Source organism: Pinus tabuliformis, chromosome 3_2 (assembly GCF_031772625.1).
Source record: "Pinus tabuliformis cultivar Carrire ecotype Pingquan chromosome 3_2, CPIR1, whole genome shotgun sequence".
Taxonomy (NCBI): domain Eukaryota; kingdom Viridiplantae; phylum Streptophyta; class Pinopsida; order Pinales; family Pinaceae; genus Pinus; species Pinus tabuliformis.
Genome location: NC_142302.1, coordinates 158993939 through 159021220, shown reverse-complemented (window position 1 = coordinate 159021220; position 27282 = coordinate 158993939). Strand labels below are relative to the sequence as shown.

The following is a 27282-nucleotide window of genomic DNA, read 5'->3' as shown; positions in this document are numbered from 1 at the left end:
TTTTTTTATTATTATTTTTATCTATCTTTTCATTTTTTTTTAATTTCTTTAATTTTTATTTTTTGGATCCTCGAACTTAGCCTTTGGAAAAATTACCTAGGACATAGGACTTAGGACTTATGAGGGGACTAAAACATTTTCTAACCCTCAAGACACTTTACATCATGACTTTTATAATTTTACATCTCAAGGGGGAAAACCCATTTGACATAGACCCTCATAGACCACCCAGTTCTGCAACCAAATATAACCTAGCAGATCAATGCACTAAGATTCCCCTAAGATTCCAATGACAAAATTCATTCTGGCTTTGGGGTTAGGCTGAAGGAAAACTCTGCCGATCATGGATCGATGAAACAAAAAACCTTCCGAAACGTAGATTATCACTAGAAAATTAGGTCCACCTAGGGAATTTACATACATGACTCATATCTGCTAAGATTATTTGCAATTTACACATGCAGACTGGGTTTACAACACAACACGATCAGGTTGATGACGAAAGTCGAATGGCACGGACACATCAATCAAGCGCTATCCCTTTTTGCGAAAAAAGGGGGTGTACTGCTATGGGTAGTTGACACGTAGTGATCAACAAGTGTCATGCTCAACCTCCTCCTCAAGATCCTGGTATCTAAAGGCAGGTCTCCACCAGCAAAAGTGCTCCCTGGTCTCACCCTCTAACTGTCTTTGTCCTGTTTGCTCCTTTTCAGGAGATCTGGTGCCCTGATCTGGTCGACTTTCCCAACACGATGTAGATGGTTGCACCCCCACGGCCTGCTCACCTCTAATGTCTTTGTTGTAAGGGTGAGGAAGGGTTTGGTCGTCACCCTCCTCAACTGGGCCAACCTCTCATTGTCCCAATGAATTCTACCCCAGAATTTCTGTGTAAAGCCCATAAATTGGAAAACAGGAAACATGTAAATACTCATAAACTGGAAAACAGGAAGCATAAAAACTTAATTTGCACTTACCTGAACTGCTAGCTGATCCCGTGCAGTTGACGATACTGTTCCCGTGCAGTTGACGATACTGTTGATGTTGAGCTCCAATTACCCAGGGAGACCAATTCCGCCCAGCCTGATTGAGCAGAGGCTGGCTACTCAATCCAGCAAGCTTCTCACAGAAGCCCACTGTCCCCCGTGCCCAGAACCTCAGACGGATTAAAGCTCTTCCAATAGCAAATCTCTCTCACTGCTGAATTCCTCCTCTGGTTTCACTCCTGAATTTCTCCCCCCCTCTCCGTTCATAATCCCGGTTTTAACCACGGGCCTGGCGGTGGCCGCCCTCCAGCATGCAACCACCGCCTTCCCTTGTCCCGACACGCCTTCTACGCATTGCGGTTCTCTCTCTGCTGTCTTGTGCGCTCTGATATATATCTTGTTGGAATTAAACGTCCCCCTTGTATAAGGGTCCTTGTTTTATATAATTTAGTTTTATAAAGTTAACTTATATTTTACAAAGTTTAATTTATAATTATATTTTATAAAGTTAATTTATATATTTTGTAAAGTTTAATATATATATATTTTATGAAGTTTAGAATTATATTTTATAAAGTTTTTTTTTTTTTTTTAAATGATATTTATAAAACTTAAATAAATTTATTATTTAAAATTCATCACATTTGTTTTATTATAAAGTTTGAAACTTTATATAGTGGATTAGTTTAGATGGGCCGTTACATTCTGCTTACTGGATTTCCCTTGAGCCATGGGTTTGTCTCCGGTTTCACTCGTCACTGTGCACTCATACCCAAAGCTTCCATGATCTTCTGGCTAATTTCCCACAGCTGGGCCAAGGTCATGCTCTGATACCACTATAATGTTCCAAACTAGGAAAAATAGTGCTATGCAAAGCAAATAATAAAAACAACACCATAAAATTTTAAACAATCAGCAAATGCTCATAAAAATTATGGAATTAAGAACCAGTTGATCCATTTTATTAATCAATGGAGCAAGTACAATAGTATGGAGGAATGCACTTGGGCTTGCCTCAATGGCAAGCATGACAGAACCCAGGTGATAATACAATGATCTCAAATGCTGGAAATGATTGCTCCTCTAATGCTATACGCTGCCCAGAAAACTTCACTGCTGCTTGGAAAGGGATTGCAAGAAAATCCTCCTGCGATGCTCAGAAAATGATGAAACTTTAGCCACAAACTCCTTGAGAAAAACCCACATAAACCCAGAAATAGTTTGGCCTGATTTTGACTTCCCAAAATGGACCCCAGCAATTCTACATTGTGTTAAACACACATGGGCAGCAATAGAATATGAAGGATAAAACATGAGAGTGCAATTTTTATTAACAACTGATATACATTTATAGTACATAGTTTGACCGTTGGGTTCCACATCCCAAGGTCTCTTGGACTTCCTTTTGTCTATTCGGCTTCCACACTAACCCATTGAGGATTAGGTGTCCAACATTCCCCCCCTTAATCCGAAGGGTTATGTATGAGTCCAAGAAGAGAGCTGTAATACAAAATGTGCAAAAATGCATGGCAACACTAGGCTGAATGTGCTCTCTGAAATGTTGGTATAAAGGGCAGTGGTTTAAGGATGACCACCAACACTGGAACGCTTAGTGCAGTTCCCGGAACTCTTCCAAAACTGGCAAGAAGCTGAAGTCTTCTGCTAGAGGAAGTGCTCCTATTGTTTTGAAGAGGGAAACCTTCAACCATGAAAGGGAGGTCTCACCTCGCATAAAAGGGAGAACTTCAACCTGAAAATGGAAGTCTCAACCTGTGATGGTTTAAGGATGACCAACAACTCTGGAATGCTTAATGCAATTCCTGGAACTCTTCCAAATCTAGCAAGAAGCTGGTGTCTTCTGCTAGAGGAAGTGTCCCCAATTCTATTCCTGGAATTCTTCCGAAACTGGCAAGAAGTTGAAGTCTTTTGCTAGAGGAAGTGTCCTAGATTACCAACTGAAGGCATGCTCAGGGGCATCTTTGTCTCTGGCTACAACTTTGAAACTGGTGTGGCAGGTTGTGGCTCAGGCTTGCTTGATGTGGCTTTGAAGCTTGTAGATGACCATCATTTCCCCCCCTGTCAGATACAAGGTGAGATGATGGAGAAAACTCAACTGCAAGACTGTTCAATACTCTGGAACAAGTTCTGACATGTGATTGGAATATCTTCTTGGCTGTTGATGCCCATTGCCAAGAAGCGATCCATCCAAGATGAATCTTTGTTCTTGCAGGACGTTTGTTTCTAAAGCATCTGTGTGAAGAATGGGTGGCTTTATGACAGCGCTTACATGGATGAAGATCAAGATTCAAAACAATGATCTTTCAAATGGCCAACTCGGTCATAGTGTTGGAATTTCACAATCTGTTGTTGTTGTTGCTGCTGTGGAAGAGGGGCATAATCTGGGGTCGCTGGAGGTGAACTGTCATGAAGAACAGGTGGATATGAATCATCCTCAAGAAATCCAGCAGTTTGAAATTGAATTGGCTTTGAGTAGTCTGGAATATGAAAGGACAAGTCCTTGTCATATCCAAGACCAGTGTTGTGCTTGTTGTGGACAAGCTCTTCCCAAGGTCTGATGATGGGCTTGGGAAGTGCAAGCTGAACCTCTGCATCTGCATGTAACCTTGCTGCTTTATCTGAATGAATTGTAACATTATTGACTTGATGTTGATGGGTTGCTATCTCAATGTTCTGAACAGAAACATGTTCATAATGACTCCTCTGTTTTAGTTCTTCTTGTTGTAGCTGAGATTCGAGCTGCAAAAAATCAATCTGTTCTTGTGCATTTTGCAAACAGGTTTGAATATTTCTGAGAATGACTTTATCAATCATGATTGTGTTGTCGACAGTAGAATGTATTAAATTGTTTAGTAGTTCCAACACTCCATCAACCATTTTCCAACAATTTATATTATTGAATGCAATCCCAAAATCAAATAAAGGGTGCTCCACAAAGCAAGACTTCAACGTACTAGCTTCAACGCTTCTCATCATATATGAAGGACCAATATTATACTAGCATATAGGTTGGATCAGCGTACAATAACCAATAGCTCATCTCATCGCAGATAACCAAAACACACAACATCACCATCATCTCCCATGGAATCCATATATCACTCCTTCAGCATATAATAGTCTTGACCACCGAAATTACTCCAGTATTTTATAAAATCGAAAATGATTTTTTTTTAATACAGAGCTATTGCATGCAGTCACCAGTGCAAACTTAATTTTGAACAGAGCAAAAAATAAAGGCAGTCACTCACTCACAGGTTTATTTACACAACACCGCACTATTTCTTTTCACCGGTCATCTCAAAAACGAGCCCAAGTTGCTTGGCAGTAAGATTGACTTTGTAAACAAATTAACTTTAAATCTTCAACAACAAATGGATGGCGCTAACTCATGGTACTTTTATAGATTGTGGCTATAAATAATAGGAATCACTGGCTTCTTTACTCACGTTGTTGGCTCTACGATAATTATTCTCCTTATTTTGTGATGGCTCTGGCAATCTCCGGAATTCACGGTGCCCTCAGATCGCGTAAACAACACTAGAAGCTCACCGCACCAGTGCTCATGTTCACACTTCCCACGTGCTTTTCTCCTTTTCTCTTCTGCTCCTGCAACAAATCGAACTTTGCTCTTCTCTCCTCTGGTGCAAGAAGCGGTTCTCTGTCAATCTAAACACACATGGAGAAATCTAGCTCGTTCGCTGAAGCAGTGTGGACACTGTAGGACGTTTGTGGCTTGCTCTGTTGGAACCTGGAATGTCAGGAACGTTTGTTTGTTTGTTTGTTTTTTTACTACAGATTATACACAAGGGGCAGTGCACCAGCACACCAGGGAGTAATTCTACGAATCAGTTCTTTCTTTTCTTTTAACACTCAGCTATTAATAAAATGAGTTCTAATTCAAATGTGAAGTCCACGCTGATATTTTCAATATATTCAAAAGTGCTCCACAGTTGTTCTGGAGAATGGTGCCTAAAATTCAAAAAAATGAAAAAGTGCTAGAGCTTTGCACTGAATCCCGAAACAAAACTTGAAAATGCATTATACCCACATTGCAAAGTAGACCCTGTTTAGAAAGATTATCTTCCACTGAATTCTTTGACCCGCAAATGTGCGAAAAATGTATTTCTGGAAATCCAGCTTGAAGAACTTCAATCCGACGCATCCAGTTACTTAAAAGAGGAGGGTAAATTTTGGATTTCTTGTTAATCCAATCAATTGATGCTTTAGAGTCGCCATAAACATGGAATCTATCGATCCCAATTCTGCTACCAGACTTTAATGTGATAACAGGGATATCATAACGTGCAGTGAACAGAAGCAGCCTGATCTCTATTTTGGTGCACGAATGATTCAGTCAATGGCTGGCCTTCCATACCTTTTCTGCCCAATCAATCCTTCGATACGTCTCTCATTCCATCCACAGCCGGCCCGCTGCTGTACGCTATTGAAGTTGCCCACTACTACAACCCTGGAATGGACATCGATAAGATAATCGAATCCTTTCTTTCGAAGCTTGGCTTCATTAAGGGCTTACAATTCAGCACTGACCTTTCATACTTCTATTTTCTCTATCGTGTACACCTACAAGAAATAGCAGAGAGAGAGAGCGGTATCTGGTATGCGCCTCACGCGTGGCTCAATCTCTTCGTGCCTAAGAGCAAAATGGTAGAATTTGATTCCAAGATCTTCAAAAAGATACTCATAAAAGGAGTGGATGGATTAATGCTCGTGTATCCTGTCAACAGAACCTTGTGGGATCCTCGCACGTCCGCTGTTACTCCCGACGAGGATATCTTCTATGCGGTATCGCTCCTCCGTTTCAACAAACCTTATCCAGAGGGGCCTCCTATCCCGGTTGTCCTCGATCAGAATAACGTCGTTCTTGAGGCAGACTTCCATTGTCAAACCTCACGCTGCACCGAAACGCTGGCAGCTCTATAAGAACGCAGGCAATGGAACGCTGACAGCACTGTAGGAGCAGGTATTCGATGGGAATACCAAGCGTTACCCATATTATCACGCAGAGAGCAGATTATTAAGACTGAGCAGATTCAGAATGGCAGAGAGATAATTTGATGAAACCGCTTGGTGCATGTAAGTAGCAGACCTGATAGACAGGGGTGGCAGCTAATGGTAGACAACGGTTATGGCAGAGAGCGCACAAAGCGTAGGAAAGAATATGGCGCAGAATGAGGAATAAAACGCTCAATAAGGTGGCAATTCTGATCAACTCTGATTAGGAGAAAGGCAGAACTGACATGTATATAGAGACCACAAAACAAGTGGCTCAAATTTGAGCAGGACCAGCAATCGCCTACTCTGATACCATGTTAAACACACATGGGCAGCAATAGAATATGAAGGATAAAACACGAGAGTGCAATTTTTATTAACAACTGATATACATTTATAGTACATAGTTTGACCGTTGGGTTCCACATCCCAAGGTCTCTTGGACTTCCTTTTGTCTATTCGGCTTCCACACTAACCCATTGAGGATTAGGTGTCCAACACATTGTCTACTGCAAAGACACGGCTTAAAACCCCACCTCCGGTGCTCAGAAAATTATGAAACTTTAAATTTTGGATCCTTGTCAAAAACCCAGAAAAACTGAGAAAGAATTTTGGCTAGTTTAGACTTTTGAAATTCGACCCCCTTGGAGCCCAACCTCAGCTGCAACTGCAAAACTCGGCCTGTTGGAAACTGCTTGGAAATCCTCCCGGAAAAGCCCCCAAAGTGCTAGGTTGATCCTTTCTATCCAATCCCTGACTTCCTGGGTGAGCTCTTGGCCTAAGACACTAGCTTATAACTTCCACAAAAAATTATTGAGTAGCCTCTGCACTGTCCCCTAGCCCAGCGATTCGAACTGCTGGAATGCTAGCTCTGTTGGCTGTAAAACGCAACACGAATGCTAGTCTATTGCTGCTATCTCAGCTTTCTAACTCTCCAACAAACAATCTGATCTCTGCTAGCCTCTATCTCCCTCTGTGTATTCTTTGGCTGCCCAGAAATACGCACTCCCTGCTCTGCGATGGTTGGTGGTGATGTCACTGCCCCAGAACTCCTAAAATCCTTGTAGAACTGCCTCTCTAGGGTGGGCACGGATGGTCCCTCGAGTAGAGGTTGAATCTCCCTCTTGAGAGATTTGTGGCTAAATAGCCGGTTGACTCAGCTAAACAATGTAGTGAACAGTCAAGTGATTTTGTTTGCAAGATGTATGAATGAATCCCAAAATGAGGGCTGCTCCCTCCTTATAACTCCTTGGGCCTCCCTTGCCTCATGTGGGCCCCTCCATCCACCTACTCGACTTTCCCTCCAAGCTATTCGAATGGGCCAATTCGAATTCCCATGTGGGTGGCCCCCACATTCCACTAGCAACCAAACTAAGTCGAATTGCCTCCTAAGTCCCTAATTCGAAAATGATGGGTTCTCTTCCTTAGCCAAAATTGTGCAAAATTGTGTAGCAACTCCCTGTTACAAATGTGTTTGAGAAGGGACATGACAGAGTTTGAGCCTTCTCTATTTGTAATTCATGGGCCTCTTTTCCCATGTGGGCCCTCTCCAACTAGAAATTTGACTTTCCCTCCTTAGTCATTCGAACTTCCCAATAAGGTGGTGCGTATTTCCTCATGTGGGTGGCCCCCATGCTATGCCAACAAACATTTCGGCCCCTTTTTCCTTCCTAAGTCTTTTCCAAAAATCAAATGGGTCCCATGGCCTCCAAAATTGTCAAAATTGTAGCATAGATAAACCTGTAACAATTTAATTTCAGAAGGGACATTACATGGTGAAGTGTCATATTAGGAGTAGATTCATTATTGATTGGGTGCCTTAGAGCTGAGTGGAGGGCAGCGTGTTGGCTACCCAAAGTAGCCCTAGAGCAGCAGACAAGAAGTACATTGTTGGTGCGTGATTGGATGAAGTTTGCAGCCTAATGAGTAGCTCTTTGATGGATGAAAGAGGCTACTAGAAGGCATATTGAAGCTCGAGAATTGGCCATCCTAGAGAGCAGATTTATGAGCCTGTGTACTTGCAACAGAAGTGACGTGCAGCGTTGTTAGATGGCAGCCCTCCTGGAATCTCGATGTGTAGTGACCTTGATGGACTAAGGCACTACTAGTGAGCAGTACGAGAGCAAAGGACCGACAGGACAAGATACGACATAGAAGCTGCAGTGGCGTTTGTCATTGTATCTTGTATACCATAGACTGGTGTATTATTCAAATTTGGTTTAATATAACAAAGATTGGTGATTATACATTATTGTACAATTTTGTTTAAAAATTGTGTATATTGTGCATATGTCATTTACTGCTTTATATTTCCGCTCTGCAAAGTAGTTTATGGTTGAGATTCTTGGTTTGGTAGCGTTGGTGATTTTAAGACTCTAACCTAGACCCAAGGTCATGGAAATTCAACAAAGTATTCCTCCTGCAATGCCACTTGAAGCGTAATTAATTGAGTCAGGCTCCATAATAACCTTGTTTTCTGAAAGTTGTCAGAATGCAATAGAACAAAAGGCAAGTTGTGCGGATGATGGAGTATGCCAAACAAATGCTATCAGATCCCAAAGAAACTCCTCAAAACCCCATAAATCCCCTCCAGAAGCTCTTGGGTCCGTTGATGGAGTAAACCTACTCCTGTGACCTCGCTGCCTCCAACCATGGAAGTCCATCCCGACCACACCGTAAGGGAAACCATAAAAAGGAACATGACAAATATTCTCGTCCCAAGATTGCTTGCCCTCAAGAAATCCATATCTGTCGACCAACCTGACAGTCTTTTGTAGCTGAGAACCAATACCTGGATCCCATACAAACCACTAGGTGATACCATGCCTCCGTGCCACCCAACCATGATCGGATCCCTTAATCCTCGGATCCCAGACTAAACTCTAACTCATCCTGCCATCATCAGATCCTCATGGATCCCAATGCCACCATGGCCAATCATTAGCACCCCTATCCCATGGCTCCAACTGTGCCCTATCTCTAGCTGTAGATGTTGCTCCATCAATCGACTACCAACTCATCACTTCTCTCTAATCCAACCCTTGACACAAACAAACGCCAATCCTACTCTGTTGATGCTGGGCTGGAATGCTGAAACATTGTCGGCTTGCATCCCATTGCCAACAAAAACATGCAGTATCCCTCACATCTAAGGGCTCCTGCTGCACTATGTCCCTAACTAGAACTATCATCCCATCAGTAGGGTACCAACTCATGATCTCCTGTCGATCCAACTCGTGAGAAGAATGGACACCTGTGTATAGAACAAATCTGCTAGGTGGATGCTGGTCAATGCTCAACCCTTGTCGCTCCAATCGATCAATCAACAAGGAAAACTTTACCCTTCTCTCTCGGAAGGATAAAGGTGGGAAAATGGTTTTGCAAGCCCTATATATGTACTCCTCGAGAGGGTTGTTGCCAATATATACTACAACCCTACTAGCTGCCACTGCACCTATTTGCACCTCATCAATGGGTAGGACCCATAGATGGACGCACCACCATCCCTAGGATATCCCCACCATCTGACTAGAATCTCTGTGCTCCTCCAGCGTACCAATCTCTTGCAAAGCTGCCCTGTTAGGCTCTAGCACCACCTGATGACAAGTGTTAACAACCCTGCTGGTTGCCTGTGCATCTGTTTGCTCCTCGCCAAAGGCTGTCCCAGAGGACAACTGCTCATCCTCCTCCATCATGGGCTCAACATAAGCCACTACTTGACTTTCCACAAATGGCCCATCACACCCCGTGTTTATATCATCCTCCTCATCTGGCTTGTCCCCTACCATAAGCTGCTCATGTTGAATCACTATGGGTGACTTTGTTGAAATTTCTAAGTATTACCCGTTATAAATTTTATTTGTATTCTCTAGTTTATTTCTCCTACTTGTTAATTATGAACAACTTATTTAAACATATAAATATCAAAATAAACACAATACAGTCTCAGCCATCTACAGATCAACAACTGAAAGAAATAGCAAACACACAAGCGACACCGTTATTTTTGGACAACTCATCCCTGGAAAAACACAACTTGGAAAAACCGGTGCAATAGTTATGAGGGTTATTTTATTATGCAGTCTATCTGAGTACAACTGGGTGCCAAACCGACTCACCCGATAGAGAAAATAATTCGGCAGTTATACCTCTCTATTCGGAAGCAGATATTCAGAAAATTTGCCCCACAAAACCCTCTCCAGCGCAATTGAAGCACTGCGTCAGCCCTCCTGTGCTCTGGGTTAGCCTGAAAATCCCCTGCATCAGCTCTCTGAGGCTCTGCATAGCTTCTCTGGCTCTCTGTGTCAATCCAGCAACCTCTGTGTGGATGACGCGGGCCCTCCTAGCCTCTGCGTTGTCTCTGCTAGCCTCTGTGTGGTTCCCTCTAGCTTCTGCGTCTGCCTCTCTGCCTTTGCGTTGGTCTTTCGACACTATCTCTGCCTCTCTGTCTCGTACTCACTGCCCCTCGCTACAAACTGATCACTGATTCGACTTTTCTTAGCAAACCCCGCTCTAGAAAATCGAATTATTGATCACTCTGGTATGTTCTCCAACTAACCCTCAAGCCTCTTCTTATACTTTTCCTGTTGGTTCTTCAACGGTCGAGATTACATCTCTAATCAACGGTTCAGATTAGATTTGGCTTGATCCATGTCATTTGGAACCTTATCCAGTTTTATATTAATACCCATTAATATTTTATTTTTCCTAAGTTTAGACTTAGGAACTCCATTAAAAATATTAATTATTTTAATATCTCCTTGACCGGGTAGAATCTACCCAAAACATTTATGGGTCTTGGAGATCTCATGTGCTTTAGCCTCTCCACCAATTTTCATGGCTAGAGCACATCTGATGCTACCCCAAATCAATAGACTCATCTCCCAGAATGTCTCTCATGGGGTCTATCGACTACTCATCATACACCTTTGTCTAACATGGTTGCACATCTTGGCTACTGTCAACACCACAACCTGTCTACTCATGCCCCTTAGAGGTATCCTTGTAAAAACCCATGGACTCTACTATAGATGGAGAATTCTCATTCAAAAAGTCAAAAGGAATCTCCACCTGATCTCCCTCTGTCATCTCCTCTGTGTTGCTCAAGCATGAGTGGTTAGGCCCCAAAGTTTCCTCGCAAGTGAAGCAAAGACCCTTTCTTTTGAGATCATTCCTGCTACATGTTTGGATCTTTGTATCCCACATCGTCGCCAACTCCTCCTGGGTGAGCTGTCTTCTGAAGAATCTCATGTTTTGCTCAACCACCCCTTTGGCTAGCTCATAGGCAGCTGGTGAGGCAACCTGTGTCTTCCTCCAAATGGCTAACAATTTTGTCTACAGCTGTTTGCGGATGACATCACCTTCAACTAGCAATGAAGATAAGATATCTCGCATGTTGGCTTTTAACTCCTCAGGGTGATGCTCTCTGATGTTGGTGAAGAAGAACTGACACATCTGAAGGATCAAATCATCCTACTCTAGATCAAGCATGACTACGTAGGATCTGATTTTGGCCATAGTGTCTAGGATCACACACCTTTTATCAAAGTTTGAGCTCTAAGTGTCATGCAGCCCTGAATAACATTCTACAATCAATTGAAAGATCTTCATGACATCATTGTAGGGAGGAAAGGGTGCTACTATCCTCAAAATATCGCTGAAACAAGAGGCAATTATAAGCTTGACTCTCTCACCTGGATGCTCCAAGAATCTGGCTTGTACCAATGCAAGCATAGCTGGCTCCAGAGCCCAATTTAAACTCCAATCAGATTGTTCCACCTTGGAAAGATAGGATTCCAGCTTTTCCAATGTGAGAGGGGAGCAACCCCAAATCCTCATTTGATTTCTAGCAGCAGCAGCAGCATGACAGTTCTCCAGCAACTTGGACGCAGTTCAGAGAGGGGCCATTCCTTTGCTATTCTGAGTGTATATATTCACTTGCCTTGTGCAAGTCGAGGTGCCATCTTTCTGATCACCTCCTGTACTCATTCTATTACTTAGTATAATAAAATGGCTTAGCATTTCTCTTTGCATTTCTCGAGTATCTGCTTATGCTTATATTGTATATGTTGCACCATTGTCATTTGCATCTCTTGAGCATTATCGGCTATTATACCACTTGTGTGTTCTCCTATACTCTTAGACAGAGTCTGGAAAGGGCCAGGTAGCCCCCAGATCTTGTCCTCCTTTCAAAGGCGACATATCTAGTAAATGCTCTCCCAGTCCATCTCTGGTTGGAGTTTGCTTGTGTTTGAGGAATATTCCTGATAAGGGATATTACAGTGGTATCAGAGCATAGATCTGGCTCAGCCTGTGGAGCTAGAAATCTATGACACCGAGGGAAAAACCCTACATCTGTTACAGAGGTCGGAGATACAAAGACATTGGGCGTAGGTTGGAGAACACTTACGGAGAGGGAGACTGTGTTCCAGTGGTGGACGCAGAATAAGAGGAGCCTGTGGTGGATGCAGAACAAAAGGAGCCTGTGGTGGACGCAGAGCAGGAGGCTCCGATGGCAGATGATGACGGGAAGAGATTTGCGGATATGCTCCTCAAATCGGTGCAGGCTCTGTCGAGGCAAATTGAGGTGATGGGGCAGAGATTCACAGCGGTAGAGGCCAGACAACGTGAGAGCCCACAAGTTTTCAAATTGGTGAGGGATCGGGCGCATCCCACCATTTGAAATAGCAGCGTGATACTGCGCAGCAGGTGGCTTCACATGCCCCTACAAGCTCTACCATGCCCACTTTCTTAGGAGCAGACACGGGGGCCGTAGCCCAGTAGGAGGTAGAGCCTGGACATATGGGCGATTATTTTGCAGAGTACCGGCCTATGGGCAGGAGTTCAGGGAGGCCCTCTCATTCAGAGATTTTGTTCAGCTCCAGCGGGATAGCAGACCCCGTGACCATCACAAAGCATACCGGCATTACCATGATGGTGACACCCACCATGCAGCAAGTAGATTCCACTTGCCTACGTTTGATGGTTCATTAAACAGTTCGGCAAAGTCTTGGGTGGAGAAGCTAGACATTTATTTCCAACTTAACCAGATGTTGGAGACAGAGGCCATCAAGGTGGCAACATTGCATTTGGATGGTGAGGCCCAGGATTGGTGGTTTCATGGGATGGTTACACTCGAGCACTCTACAGTGACGTCATATGCTGAGTTTACCAAGAGATTGATGGAGCGATTTGATCAGAGGGATCCAGAGCAGCATTTTGTTGAGCTGACGAGGCTCAAACAGACAGGGAGCCCAGAGACCTACATTGAAGATTTCTTGAGGGTCACCGTGATGGTTCCAGACCTATCCACGACGTGGAGGGTCTATATGTATGTTGAGGGGTTAGTCGAGCCACTTCGGGGTCTAGTCCGATCCACTAGACCAGCCACACTCCAGGACGCTATCAGCAGGACCCGGGACTTATAGGATGTCTTACCCAGGACCCGGACACCTTACCCCCAGAGACAGAGTTTCCAGTCTAAGGGGAAGGATGTGAGGATTCCACCTCCAAAGGGGTATCCAGGACGAGTACAGATTGACGACGATGTCAGGAGGGAGTTGAAGAAGAAGCGGTTGTGCTTCACATGTCAGGAGCCGTGGGCACCAGGACATAGATGTGCTACTGGCAAGGCACATTTTATTGAGGTCTTCTTCAAGAGCAGTGGAGAAGAGGATGACGAGGATGATGTGGAGGCAGGAGATAGCCATGCCATACAGGGACCTTTGCCACCTCCACCGCCAGCAGTAGGTGGTGCATTATTTGCACACACCGGAGGGGCCCTTGCAGCCTTGCAAGGAGTTCCCAAGTATCTGACGCTACGTGTACGAGGGACAGTACATGGCCAGCGAGTATCATTTTTGGTTGACAGTGGGGCGACCCACAACTTCATCGATGCACAGATGGTTGAGCGGAGAGGTATACAGACAGAGAGCTTCGATGGGTTTTTAGTCTTGGTCCCAAGAGATCAGACCATGATGTGTACTCATTATGTCCTAGAGCTTTCAGTGACGATGGGCACCTACACATTGACTGACCACTTTTTTGTGGTCGATATTCCGGACACCAACATGATACTGGGTGTTCAGTGGCTTATCACTCTAGGGAAGGTCACGCCGGATTGGAAGACCCCAGAGATGGAGTGGGATGATGAGAAGATAGGGAGGCATGAGAAGATACGGCGACAACACACATATCCGCCTTAGACTGTGTCGGCTCATCGAATGGAGGCAGTCTTTCGGAAGGGAGACATAGAGTGGGCAGTGGAGCTGCGTGCATCAGAGGCAGGGACTACAGGGCAGACGGTACATCCAGAGATACAGTCCATCCTTGATCGGTATGCCATAGTGTTTGGGGATATTCCACCAAGACAACCACCGGATCAGTGGTTTAAGCACACCATCGAGCTTGAGCAGGGCATACAGGCAGTGATCACCACCCCCTATAGGCACCCCAAGGCTTATCGGGATGAGATTGAGCAGGCTATCCAGGAGTTGTTGGCTCTTGGGCACATTTGATCGAGCATGAGTCCTTTTGCTTCTTGTGATGTGTTGGTGAAGAAGAAGGACGGTACATTGAGGATGTGCATTGACTACAGGGCCCTGAATAAGAAGACCTTGAAGAACAGGTATCCCATACCCAGGATTGATGATTTGATGGACGAGTTGAGAGGAGCACAGTTCTTCTCAAAGATTTATTTGAGATCTGGGTACCATCAGATTTGCGTGAGGGAGTAGGACATTCCCAAGACTGCCTTCAGGTGTCACTATGGGCACTTTGAGTTCTTAGTGATGCCTTTTGGGCTAATCAACGCCCTTGCTACATTTCAGTCCTACATGAATCACATCTTCCGTAGTCACTTGAGGAAGTTTGTGTTGGTATTCTTTGATGATATTCTCATTTATAGCAGGACTTGGGAGGAGCATCTCCAGCACATTGAGACAGTATTGCGTATCTTACAGGAGCAGCAGTTCTATGCCAAACTCTCCAAGTGTGAGTTTGGGTTGACGGAGATGTTGTATCTGGGACACATCATAGGGGTGGACGGAGTGAGAGTCCACGAGGAGAAGATCAGGGCCATCAGAGAATGGCCGGAGCTGAGAAATGTGACGAAACTTCGAGGATTCATTCGCATTTGTACTTACTATTGGAAGTTCGTCAAAGGTTTCTCACAGCTTGCTGCACCCCTGACAGATTTGACGAGGAATGGGGCATTCAGTTGGTCGAATACAGCGCAGCGAGCTTTTGACAGGCTCAAGGAGGTTATGAGAAGCTGCCCAGTGCTTGCGTTGCCAGATTTTACGCAGCCATTTGTTTTGGAGTGTGATGCATTAGGAGAGGGGATCGGCACAGTGTTGATGTAGGGAGGTCACCCTATAGCCTTTGAGAGCCGGAAGCTCCTTCCGCACAAGAGGTTGTATTCTATATACGACAAGGAGACGCTGGCCATCATGCATGCATTGGCTAAGTATCGGCAGTATTTGGTGGGTAACAGGTTCAGGGTGAGGACTGATCACAATAGCCTCAAGTTCTTTTGGAGCAGAAGCAGCTACAGGAGAGGCAACAAAAGTGGATCAGTAAGATCCAAGCATATGACTTTAACATTGAGTATGTCAAGGGTAAGAACAACGTGGTAGCATATGCCCTTTCACGTAGACCAGCCACATTGTCTCTTATGAGCTTGGATACAGACTGGAGGGCTCGACTCTTAGTAGAGTACTCCAAGGACAGGTTTGCATGTGAGGTTCTGGATGGGCAGGTGGCAGATGACAGGTATAGGGTGGTCGATGAGATCATCTATTGTAGGGACCGGATCTTCTTGACTGAGGGGTCTCTGCTCAAGAAGAAGATACTCCAGGCATCACATGATTCACCATTGGCAGGACATCAGGGGTTTACCGAAACCTACAGGGCCATTAGAGAGAGGTTCTCATGGAAGGGCCTCAAGGAGGACGCACTCCAGCACATCCGAGAGTGCGATGTTTGCCAGAGGAACAAGGGAGAGATGAGCCATCCCACAGGTTTATTGCAGCCTCTTCCCATTCCGGAAGGGAAATGGGAGAGTATTTTGATGGACTTCATCGCAGGGTTGCCCATGGTACAGAGCAAGGATTGCATCTTTGTCGTCGTTGATTGACTGACGAAGTACGCACATTTTTTTGCCATATCTGCACACTATATAGCAGCACAGTTGGCCGAGCTGTTCTTCAGAGAGATCTTCAGGTTACATGGTCTTCCTAAGACCATGGTCAGTGATAGGGACAGTTGTTTCATGGGCAGGTTTTGGCAGGAGCTTTTCCGGTTGGTGGGGATGGAGTTGACACCGAGTACCAGTTATCACCCACAGACGGATGGGTAGACAGAGATAGTTAACAAGTGGCTGGAGGGCTACTTGCGTAACTATGTCAGTGGGCAGCAATGAGCATGGCTGAAGTGGTTGCATCTGGGGGAGTACTGCTACAATACTTCACATCACATGTCCATTGGTATGTCACCATTCTATGCCTTATATGGGTATCATCCTTTATCCTTTCCTGACGTGATGTTTGGTGATAGCAAGGCTCCTAGAGCCAAGATTTGGATCCAAGAGAGTTAGGATATCCTTCGAGCTCTCAAGGATAACATGGCTACAGCGCAGAACCAGCAGAAGTTGTATGCCGATAAGGGTCGGGTGGAGAGACAGTTCGAGGTAGGGGACATGGTCTACCTACGATTACAACCATATCGATAGTCGTCATTGAAGCAGAAGGGGGCTAAAAAGCTCATGCCCCGCTTTTATGGGCCTACAAGGTGATACACAGGATTGGACAGGTTGCATATGAGTTGGAGCTACCCCAAGGCAGCAAGATTCATAATGTTTTTCATGTATCATGCCTGAAAAAGGCATTGGGGCAACAGGTGATAGTGACAGATGAGCTACCACCCATGGATGATGAGGGACATTTGGTATTGCAGCCGGAGGCTATCATTGATACCAGGGAGAGGCAGCTGCGGAGCAGGACGGTCTGGGAATTCTTAGTGAGGTGGAAGAATTTGCCGGATGAGGATGCCACTTGAGAGAGTAGAAGATCTTGCAACATCCATCACTTCAGTTGCTTGAGGACAAGCAACATTTTTCCGTGGGAGACTGTAATATTCCTAATTAGCCATGGCTAATTGGAATATTCGATTTTGTTCAATTTTCGCCTTCTATAGTTATTTGTAAATAAAAAAGTGAGGACGGAGGGCATAACTCACTTTTAGAATAAAAAATCACTTCCTAGTAGCACAACGTTGTGACTTAAAGGGAAGCCAAGGGGGCCAAAGGGGGACGCAGAAATGGAGCCCACACAGACACATGGAGGGACTGCGCAGGAGGGAAGGAACATGTGGCAAGAGAGGAATCACGTAGGAGGAGGTGAGCCTTGGGATTGAGAGAGGAAAAGACTATAAAGGAGAGAGGAGCCCCCTCATTTTGATCATTCAGTTATGAGCATTTGTGATAGTCATTTCGACTTAGAGCACGTTGGCTGTTTAGCTAGTCTGCATCACTGTTTAGTGCATTGAGTGTCTCCATTTGAAGATCTCACCCTTAGCCCCGGGGGACTTCGAGTGCCTGCTCGGGAAAGGTATTTCCATTGGCATTTCAGCAGTAGTTTCATTAGCATTTCAGTAGCAGTTTCATCAGCGTTTTGGAGGGCTGCGCAACACTAATAGGGATGACGCAGTTCTTTCTGGCAGGAGTCTGAGTTAAGGGTTTGCAGTTGGGTTTGTGCTGAGAGATAGAGTAGGGGATTAGCCCTTGCATATTGGAGAGTTTTGGCAGAGGTTTTAGGCAGATTTCTGGAGGGTATCATTTAGTGGTAGGCAGAGCATTGAGGGATTGCGCAGAACCCCAAGGGGGTGATTTTCGGGGGTCAGTCAATCCAAGAGAGCTTTCTGCGTTTTTCTGGGTTTCTTGAGTAGAGTCCGATTCCAGAGTTTCAGCCTTTTCTGAGGAGGGGAGCAGCCCCAAATCCTTATTTGATTTCTAGCAGCAGCAACAGCACGACAGTTCTCCAGCAGCATGGACGCAGTTCAGAGAGGGGCCATTCCTTTGCTATTCTTAGTGTATATCTTCACTTGCTTTGTGCAAGTCGAGATGCCATCTTTCTAATCACCTCCTGTACTCATTCTATTACTTAGTATAATAAAATGGCTTAGCATTTCTCTCTGCATTTCTTGAGTATCTGCTTATGGTTATATTGTATATGTTGCACCATTGTTATTTGCATCTCTTGAGCATTCTCTGCTATTATACCACTTGTGTGTTCTCCTATACTCTTAGACAGAGTCTGGAAAGGGCTAGGTAGCCCCTAGATCTCGTCCTCTTTTCAGAGGCAACATATGTGGTAAATGCCCTCCCAGTCCATCTCTGGTTGGAGTTTGCTTGTGTTTGAGGAATATTCCTGATAAGGGATATTACATCAACACTTATCTCTAGTGGCTGATCCTGCCTCTCTACTTCATACTTGCTGCCTCCTGACTGCTCACCAAACCACTGGTTCAATTTCTCAGCTAACCTCGCTCCAAAAATTGCATTGACTGGTCTCCCTCAGTGTTTTCTCCAAGTGACCCTCAAGCCTCCTCTTATACTTTTCTCATTGACAAATCAACGACCGAGATTAAGTTCCTAATCAACGGTTAAGATTAGATCTGGCTTGATCCATGAATTTTGGACCATTCTTACACAAATTTATATTAATACACATTAATATTTTATTTTCCCTAAGTTTATACTTAGGGACTCCATTAAAAATATTAATTAATTTAATATCTCCCAAACCATTTAGAATCTGCCCAAACCCTTTCTAGGTATTGGATATCTCATGTGCCTTAGCTTCTCCACCAATTTTTGTGGCTAGAGAACATCCAATGCTACCCCAAATAAACATTCTAAGGGTGGAATTGATTGAGAAATCGAGATTTGAGCATTGTTCTTGGGGTTTTGGGCACAGGGGCCAGAAGACCTCAATTTTGAAGTCTTCTGGATCTAGGAACCGGATAGGTTGATCCCAGATAGGCTGGGAGGAAATGGTTGGTTTGGCAGCAGGAGCGGAGAAATGACATCCCAAAATCGGCGTCAAATTGGATATACAGGTATGTATCTGCAATTAAATTTGGTAAATTTAGTTTAAATTTGATTGGTATGTTGTTGGTGAAATTTTCTGCCTTACACCCACTTTTCCTAAGTCCATCATGTCAAAATACCAAAATTGTGCAAAAATGTATTTACTTAGCAAAATTGCTAAGTGGGAACATCGCATAAGATGATAATGTCAGATTGTCCTTCCTTAATGCCTGGCGCATCAGCTCTTAGCAATTCATCTTCCTAACACAATAACTCAGTTTTTCTGCAAATAATAAATTGACCTCCTTAAAATGATAATTCGGCCCTCAGGGATAATAATTCAGCCTCCTACTTGAAGTGAAAGTTCGGCCCCTGCAACACAAGAAGTTCGGCCTTTATAAAATAGAATTTGACCTTGTGCAAACTGGAAATTCGGCCTCTCTAGATAGGCAAGTCAATCTCCTCCTAGACTGATAAATCAACCTCCCTGAAAAATCAATTCATCCTCCTTTGGAGTGATCAATTTCTTTACTAGCTAGGGTGGTTGCACAGCCACCGAAACCAATCACCACCAGCTAGGGTGTGTATTTCCACACTGAAACTGGGAATACTCAAGGGTTTCTCCTTCACACAATAGCTACCCGAGCTCTACGACAATTCACAAATCAAATCTCGCATGTTCTCCCCCTGAGTCTCTTCTTCTATTTAAAATCATTTTCCCCCTTAGAAAACCATGGGTGGTAATCAATACCAATACCATGGGTCACTTTTTTTTCTAAGGTGACTTTACCACCTTTTATTTAATTATTAAGATAATATCTACTAATTAACCTGTTGCAACCCATTTTTTATTGTCGACAACCTATGGGGATCATGGTAGGCTATGACTCCAACTCTCTCCACTACTATGGATTGGAAAGGGACATTACAGAACCTTGGTGAATTTTTTGCATATCTGTGATGTATCTGGACTTTGTATTCAATATGTATTAAATTATTAATGGCATATGTAAGTGGGGATGGTGGATTGGGTAACATGGAACACAATGTGATTTTGATACTCATATGCTATTACCCTTGCATGAACTTGTGCTTCATCCTGAACCTTGTGGTTCATTCTCTGATTCAAAATTTCTATACAGATGTGGGCTCTAACGGTCTATTATAAATAGAATTTAACTCCCTCTTTCCCTATAGGCAAGCTTCCGCAACCACTCATGGCCTTCCCAGCTACTTATTATTGTGTTATCCCTGCATACCATCCACTCTCTTCAAGCTTCCCAAAGTTTTTTTTTCAAGTTATATCATCCTTCATTGATCTCACCTTTTCCCTAAGCCTAATGAATCTCTCTATCCTATTTCAATGGATGTCTGATTTGGGGACACGAATTTCATAGGATGTAGACAAATTCATTTTCAGAAGAATTACGATAAGCCTATTTATAAATCATTTGAGGTTATTCCTGGAAGCCTGTTCCAACAAGGGAGGGAGAAATATTCTCTGTTTCTTTGTAGGATTGACAAAAACTGCTTCTATGATTTTATACCTATTAAAAATTTCAGTCTAAGAAATTAATGTAAGAAGATAAATTATGGTGATGCACATATGTCTACCTACATAATCAACAAATTTCTTAAAACTTTCCATAAAACACGAGGATGTTTGGAAAAATACTTACATTTCTCTGCCACAACGCAAACCAAACAGCACCAAGGGAGCCAAATGAGAAGAAGACAGATGACCACCTAAAATTGTGTATGAGCATTGGAGACAAGGACAATCCTGTCACTGAACCAAGATACATCCCACTGTACACAAATGCCAATGATCTGCTCCTTTCTTCAACAGGAACCCACCTAGACAGTAGATTGCTCATAGCAGGCATAGCAACTCCCTAGAATGTAGAAAGATCCCAACATGATAGAAAAGACTTATTAGAATACTATAAGTAAAGGTCACATACTAGAAAATGGATATAAATAACTCACATGAAAGAAAGACAAGAATCGATTCCAAAATGATAAACAACAAATCTCTGTAGTGAGATACATTCCAACATCCGGGTCACTAGACAAGCAAAAAATTATGATGGTAGTAGTGGACTCGAGAACCTGCATCAATGTCTGTCTTCACAGAGTCTCAGGAAGAAGGTTATTTTCTATCTAAGATTGAATGATTTATAAGTCAGTGCTAGGAGTGACATGAATAGAAAAAACTTCTTCTACCAAAATATATACCATAGAAAGTCTTGCAAGGGAAATAATTTCGAAGTAATGTAACTTCAAAAATATTATGTAAAAGTTCTAGTATATCAGTATACTACAAACATTTCCTTTGACTGTGTCAACATCACGCACATTTTTCATATACAGGAAAATGAGAATGTGATACAAACCACAAGAATAGCAAATCTGTTAAATATTTCTGATTCAATACCAAAACAAAGACGAGTTATGAAATTTTGTGATAAATATTCCATCACGAGTGTCAAGAGATTTTCCAAAGTTGAATGTCAGAGTTAGTTAATTCAATGTTTTACTGAAAAGGCTAGCGTTGTGTAATGTCCCAATTGAAATAAATTTGGAACAACTCAAATTTTAACTCAAAAAATCTCCAGATAAAAATTCTATTCATAAACAGAAGATTGTCATGTAAAATAGAACATATAAAATGCATGCAATTCTATAATCACGATAAGCAGAAACAATCTCAGCTTTATTATAATATATAAACTGGGGTTTTACATGCTGGAATAACAAAATAGCTGAGATAGCTGGCCTCAACAGATCTACAATAATGCCACAATGGGCCTCCCAAATCATACTAAAAATCAAATAACTGCAGCATGTGAACCCTGAATGGATCCACCAAGGGAAGATGGGTGCTTGCCCAATCTCTCTAAATCACTTGAGGGTTTCCGTCTTGGGGTTACCAATGGAGTAGAGAACCGGGTTCTCAACTTCTCATACGAGAAACAATACTCAATCCAAAATGTCCTCAAATGGCCTCCTCCTCCTCTTTTATAGATTTGATGGACTCCTCTAGAACCTCCTATATTATTATAATTTTAATCATGGAGCACTTTTCCCTCTTTTATTTTAATTAAAATATTCTTTTTAATGCGGGAAAAGGGTAAATTGGCCACCATGTCTCCTAAGGTCACTGAAACTCACATCCAACCATTCCATCATGTAGATCTTCTCCTCCCGGTTCCAAAGAGCTATTACACTAAGGTGTTCTGTCAAGTATTCCTCCTGGACTGCCACCTTAAGCGTAATTAGTACAGTCAAACCCAATAATAACTTTGTTTTTAAGTATGGGGGATTTTCGCAGTGCATTATATTAGATATTATTTTTGGGATTCAACTGCGTTAAGTAAGTCATTCAAAGTATGACCATTTCCATGAGAGGTAGTCGTAAAGTGACTAATTTCTCATGATTTTTGAATAGTTCACTTAGCACTCATTGCATCGGGTGATGCTCACAGGGGTGAAGAAGTGGGATTGAAACTAGTGAAATGTGGAGAACGAATCAAATGGGGTAGCAAGCTAAGTGGGCTTGATTGTGGGGAAAAACTCCACAGTTAAGCGCGCTTGAGCCAGAGGAGTTCTGGGATGGGTGACCTCCTGGGAAGTCCTGGTTACCGGGTGCAAGCCCCGGAAGTGATGATTGATGCTATGTGATTCGTTCTCCACATTTCACTAGTTTCAATCCCACTTCTTCACCCCTGTGAGCATCACCCGATGCAATGAGTGCTAAGTGAACTATTCAAAAATCATGAGAAATTAGTCACTTTACGACTACCTCTCATGGAAATGGTCATACTTTGAATGACTTACTTAACGCAGTTGAATCCCAAAAATGATATCTAATATAATGCACTGCGAAAATCCCCCATACTTAAATTCAAAAAGATTCAAGGGATCTCTACCTGAATGGTTCATGAGGCACAATACTTGCTAAGGTTTTGCAAATGGGGTAGCAAGCTAAGTGGGCTTGATTGTGGGGAAAAACTCTACAGTTAAGCGCGCTTGAGCCAGAGGAGTTCTGGGATGGGTGACCTCCTGGGAAGTCCTGGTTACCGGGTGCAAGCCCCGGAAGTGATGATTGATGCTATGTGATTCGTTCTCCACATTTCACTAGTTTCAATCCCACTTCTTCACCCTTGTGAGCATCACCCGATGCAATGAGTGCTAAGTGAACTATTCAAAAATCATGAGAAATTAGTCACTTTACGACTACCTCTCATGGAAATGGTCATACTTTGAATGACTTACTTAACGCAGTTGAATCCCAAAAATGATATCTAATATAATGCACTGCGAAAATCCCCCATACTTAAATTCAAAAAGAGTCAAGGGATCTCTACCTGAATGGTTCATGAGGCACAATACTTGCTAAGGTTTTGCAAATGGGGTAGCAAGCTAAGTGGGCTTGATTGTGGGGAAAAACTCCACAGTTAAGCGCGCTTGAGCCAGAGGAGTTCTGGGATGGGTGACCTCCTGGGAAGTCCTGGTTACCGGGTGCAAGCCCCGGAAGTGATGATTGATGCTATGTGATTCGTTCTCCACATTTCACTAGTTTCAATCCCACTTCTTCACCCCTGTGAGCATCACCCGATGCAATGAGTGCTAAGTGAACTATTCAAAAATCATGAGAAATTAGTCACTTTACGACTACCTCTCATGGAAATGGTCATACTTTGAATGACTTACTTAACGCAGTTGAATCCCAAAAATGATATCTAATATAATGCACTGCGAAAATCCCCCATACTTAAATTCAAAAAGAGTCAAGGGATCTCTACCTGAATGGTTCATGAGGCACAATACTTGCTAAGGTTTTGCAAATGGGGTAGCAAGCTAAGTGGGCTTGATTGTGGGGAAAAACTCCACAGTTAAGCGCGCTTGAGCCAGAGGAGTTCTGGGATGGGTGACCTCCTGGGAAGTCCTGGTTACCGGGTGCAAGCCCCGGAAGTGATGATTGATGCTATGTGATTCGTTCTCCACATTTCACTAGTTTCAATCCCACTTCTTCACCCCTGTGAGCATCACCCGATGCAATGAGTGCTAAGTGAACTATTCAAAAATCATGAGAAATTAGTCACTTTACGACTACCTCTCATGGAAATGGTCATACTTTGAATGACTTACTTAACGTAGTTGAATCCCAAAAATGATATCTAAAATAACTTTGTTTTCTGAAATTTGTCGAAATGCGCCGGAACGAAAGGAAAACTGTCTGGATGATGGAATATGCCGAGCGAATGCCATCAGATCCCATAAAACTCCTCAAAAATCCATCGGAATCCCTGATGCTCCACTGACCTTACCATCCCCTCCCGTGGAAATCCACCCTGGTTGTACTGTATTGAAATTTCTAAGTCTAACTGTTAGAAATTTTATCCATATTCTTCTGGTTTATTTCTCCTACTTGTTAATTACAAACAAGTTATTTAAACATATAAACATCGAAATAAATACAATACAGTCTCAACCATCTACAGATCAACAACTGAAAGAAATAGCAAACACACAAGTGACACCGTTATTTTTGGACAACTTGTCCCCAAAAAAACCCAACTTGGGAAAACCGGTGTAGCAATTCTAAGGGTGATTTATTATGTAGTATATCCTTGAGTACAACTGGGTGCCAAAATGGCTCACCCGACAGAGGACAATAACTGACAGTAATACCTCTCTATTCGGAAACAGATATTTAGAAAATCTACCCCATGAAACCCTCTCCAACACAACTGAAGCATTGCATCAGCCCTCCTGGCCTCTGCATCAACCTCAAAACCCTTTGCGTCAGCCCTCTGAGGCACTGCGTAGCCTCTAAAGCCTTCTGTGTCACTCTTGCTGCCCTCTGCGTGGATGACATAGGCCCTTTGGCCTCTGCGTTGTCTCAGCGAGCCTCTGCATGGCCTGCTCTGGCTTCTGCGTCTGCCTCTACACTGGTCTCTTGGCATTATCTCTGCCTCTCTGTCCAGTACTCACTGCCCCTCGCTGCATACTGATCATTGATTCGACTTTTCTTAGTAAACCTTGCTCTAGAAAATCGATTGACTGATCACTCTGGTGTGTTCTCCAACTGACCCTTAAGCCTCCTCTTATACTTTTCCTATTGGTCCTTCAACGACCGAGATTACATCTCTAATCAACAGCTAGATTAGATTTGGCTTGATCCATGTATTTTGGAACCTTCTAACCCAATCTTATATTGATACCCATTAATATTTTATTTTTCATAAGTTTAGACTTAGGAACTCCATTAAAAATATTAATTATTTTAATATCTCCTAAACCGGGTAGAATCTGCCCAAACCATTTATGGGTCTTGGAGATCTCATGAGCTTTAGCCTCTCCACCAATTTCCATGGCTAGAGCACATCCGATGCTACCCCAAATCAACACTCCCTCTTAGCGAGAACTGTGCTCTAGTAATACTCCACACTGAGCATCACTCTGATTACATGGCATCGGTACTTGTGCTGATGTTAGGCCTCCCTGCCCAACATCCTATGCACTGTTGCATCCTGTAGCGCTTCCCATGGCTATGCCACTGCCACTGTTGCATCCGTATGGTAGCTCCTTCTGCATCCGTGCTGCTGCTAGTCCTTTCTCCCAACACTGCATCTGCACTACAACCGCCTCTCATCATGCTGCATCGTGCTACTACCAACTACTACTGCACTACAACTCAATCACTGAGAAGTAAGTAACTGAGCCACCCAACTACTGACATCCCTGTCAGGCTAGAAACACTCCCGATGTTGAAGCTCTCTCTGTTACTAACAAGTGCTCCCTCTACTGCCTCTCGCACAGCTACAAACCTCTCTGTGCCATCCTGCACTGTTGCAACCTCCTTTGTGCTTCTCGCATTGCTGCAGTCTGCTAGCTCTGTTGCCCAGGACTACTGCATTGTAGCACTCTCTGTCGCTTCATCCGCATCCATCTCTACCGACATTTGCTAGTCCTGCTACTCTCTCTTCGGGGCTCCCGTAGCAAGGTATAATCCAAGAGGTTGGGTACCTCAAGGATCCTGCCCCTCATCACCTGTAGCCCTCCTGACTACAGCTCGATGTCTCCCCACCTCTTCTCTAGAGGTACATGAGCACTCATGGCACAATCGTCATCCTCCTCTACCTACTTTTCTGCCTTCACTTGCGTTGTCGTGGAGTCAGACGCCTCTCCCTTGTTCTTCTTCCTTGGACACTAGTTCGCATAATGACCCAGTTTCCCACAGTTGAAGCATTTGACCTTGGAGAGGTCCTTTTTCTTCCTCTTCTCCTGCTTCTCTACAGATGCCAGAGTTGCATCCTCTTCCTCTTCCTTCTCGATCGGAACTCCTTTGTTGCTACTTCCCGTATTTCTCTACTGTCTGATCTCTTCTTGGCGAAGAGCCGCCCACAATTCTTCCCAATCTGGAAGATTCTCTCTTCCCGGAATGCTCTGGACGAATGTATTCCAATCCTCGGAGACTGCGTTTAGAGCAGTTCTCACCATCAACTCCTGATCCGGCGTGGCCCCTATTGAAGTCAGTTGGTCCCGGATCTCCTTCAATATCCTGAGGAAGTGATCTATCTACTCCCCCTTCTGCATCTGGTATGACCACAGTTGATTCTCATGTAACATCTTCCTCTGCAAGGAAGTATGCTTGTACAACTTCTTCAAGGCGTCCCACATTTCCTTTGCCGTCTCCTTCTTAGCAATATGTTGGACCACATGATCCTTGACCCCATCAAGGATGATGCATTTCGCCTTAGCCATTGCCTCCTCGTACTTCTCATTATGAGTCGAGTCAACTGGGATAGCCATTGTTCTCAAGGCGAAGGCCTTGATGCGATGTCTATCTAGAATGGATAGGATCTTGGCCTTTCAGACCACAAAGTTGGATGCCCCGTCCAACCTGTCTTGATCCCTCAGTTCATTCATGGCCATCTCTCTGCTCCTCCAAGTCTCTACTTCCCTCTGGAAGTTCTCTCTTTGACTCCCTCTAAGTCGCTACTTTCCGTTTAGAAGTTCTCTGCTAGACTCCCTCTGAGTCTCGATTTCCCTCCTGGAAATCTGCCTGCCAATCGTCAAGTCGCACCTCTCTGATCTCCTATGCACCTGCAACACTGATCTGGATTCCTTGGCTAGAAATCTGCCTCGGTAGCGACTCCCTCTACCTTG

The 27282-nt window shown here is 43.6% G+C and overlaps 1 protein-coding gene across 5 annotated transcripts in view; it reads right to left on the bottom strand.

Moving 5' to 3' along the window:
• LOC149180289 (sodium-dependent phosphate transport protein 1, chloroplastic-like) overlaps positions 1-27282 on the bottom strand; it is a 614698-nt gene that overhangs the window by 247746 nt on the left and 339670 nt on the right. For all 5 annotated transcript variants that reach the window (XM_089416010.1, XM_089416005.1, XM_089416006.1 and 2 more), the window contains one exon: positions 20784-20999. In XM_089416010.1, coding sequence (XP_089272136.1) covers positions 20784-20999 — 216 coding nt within the window. The remainder of the gene's footprint in view (positions 1-20783; positions 21000-27282) is intronic.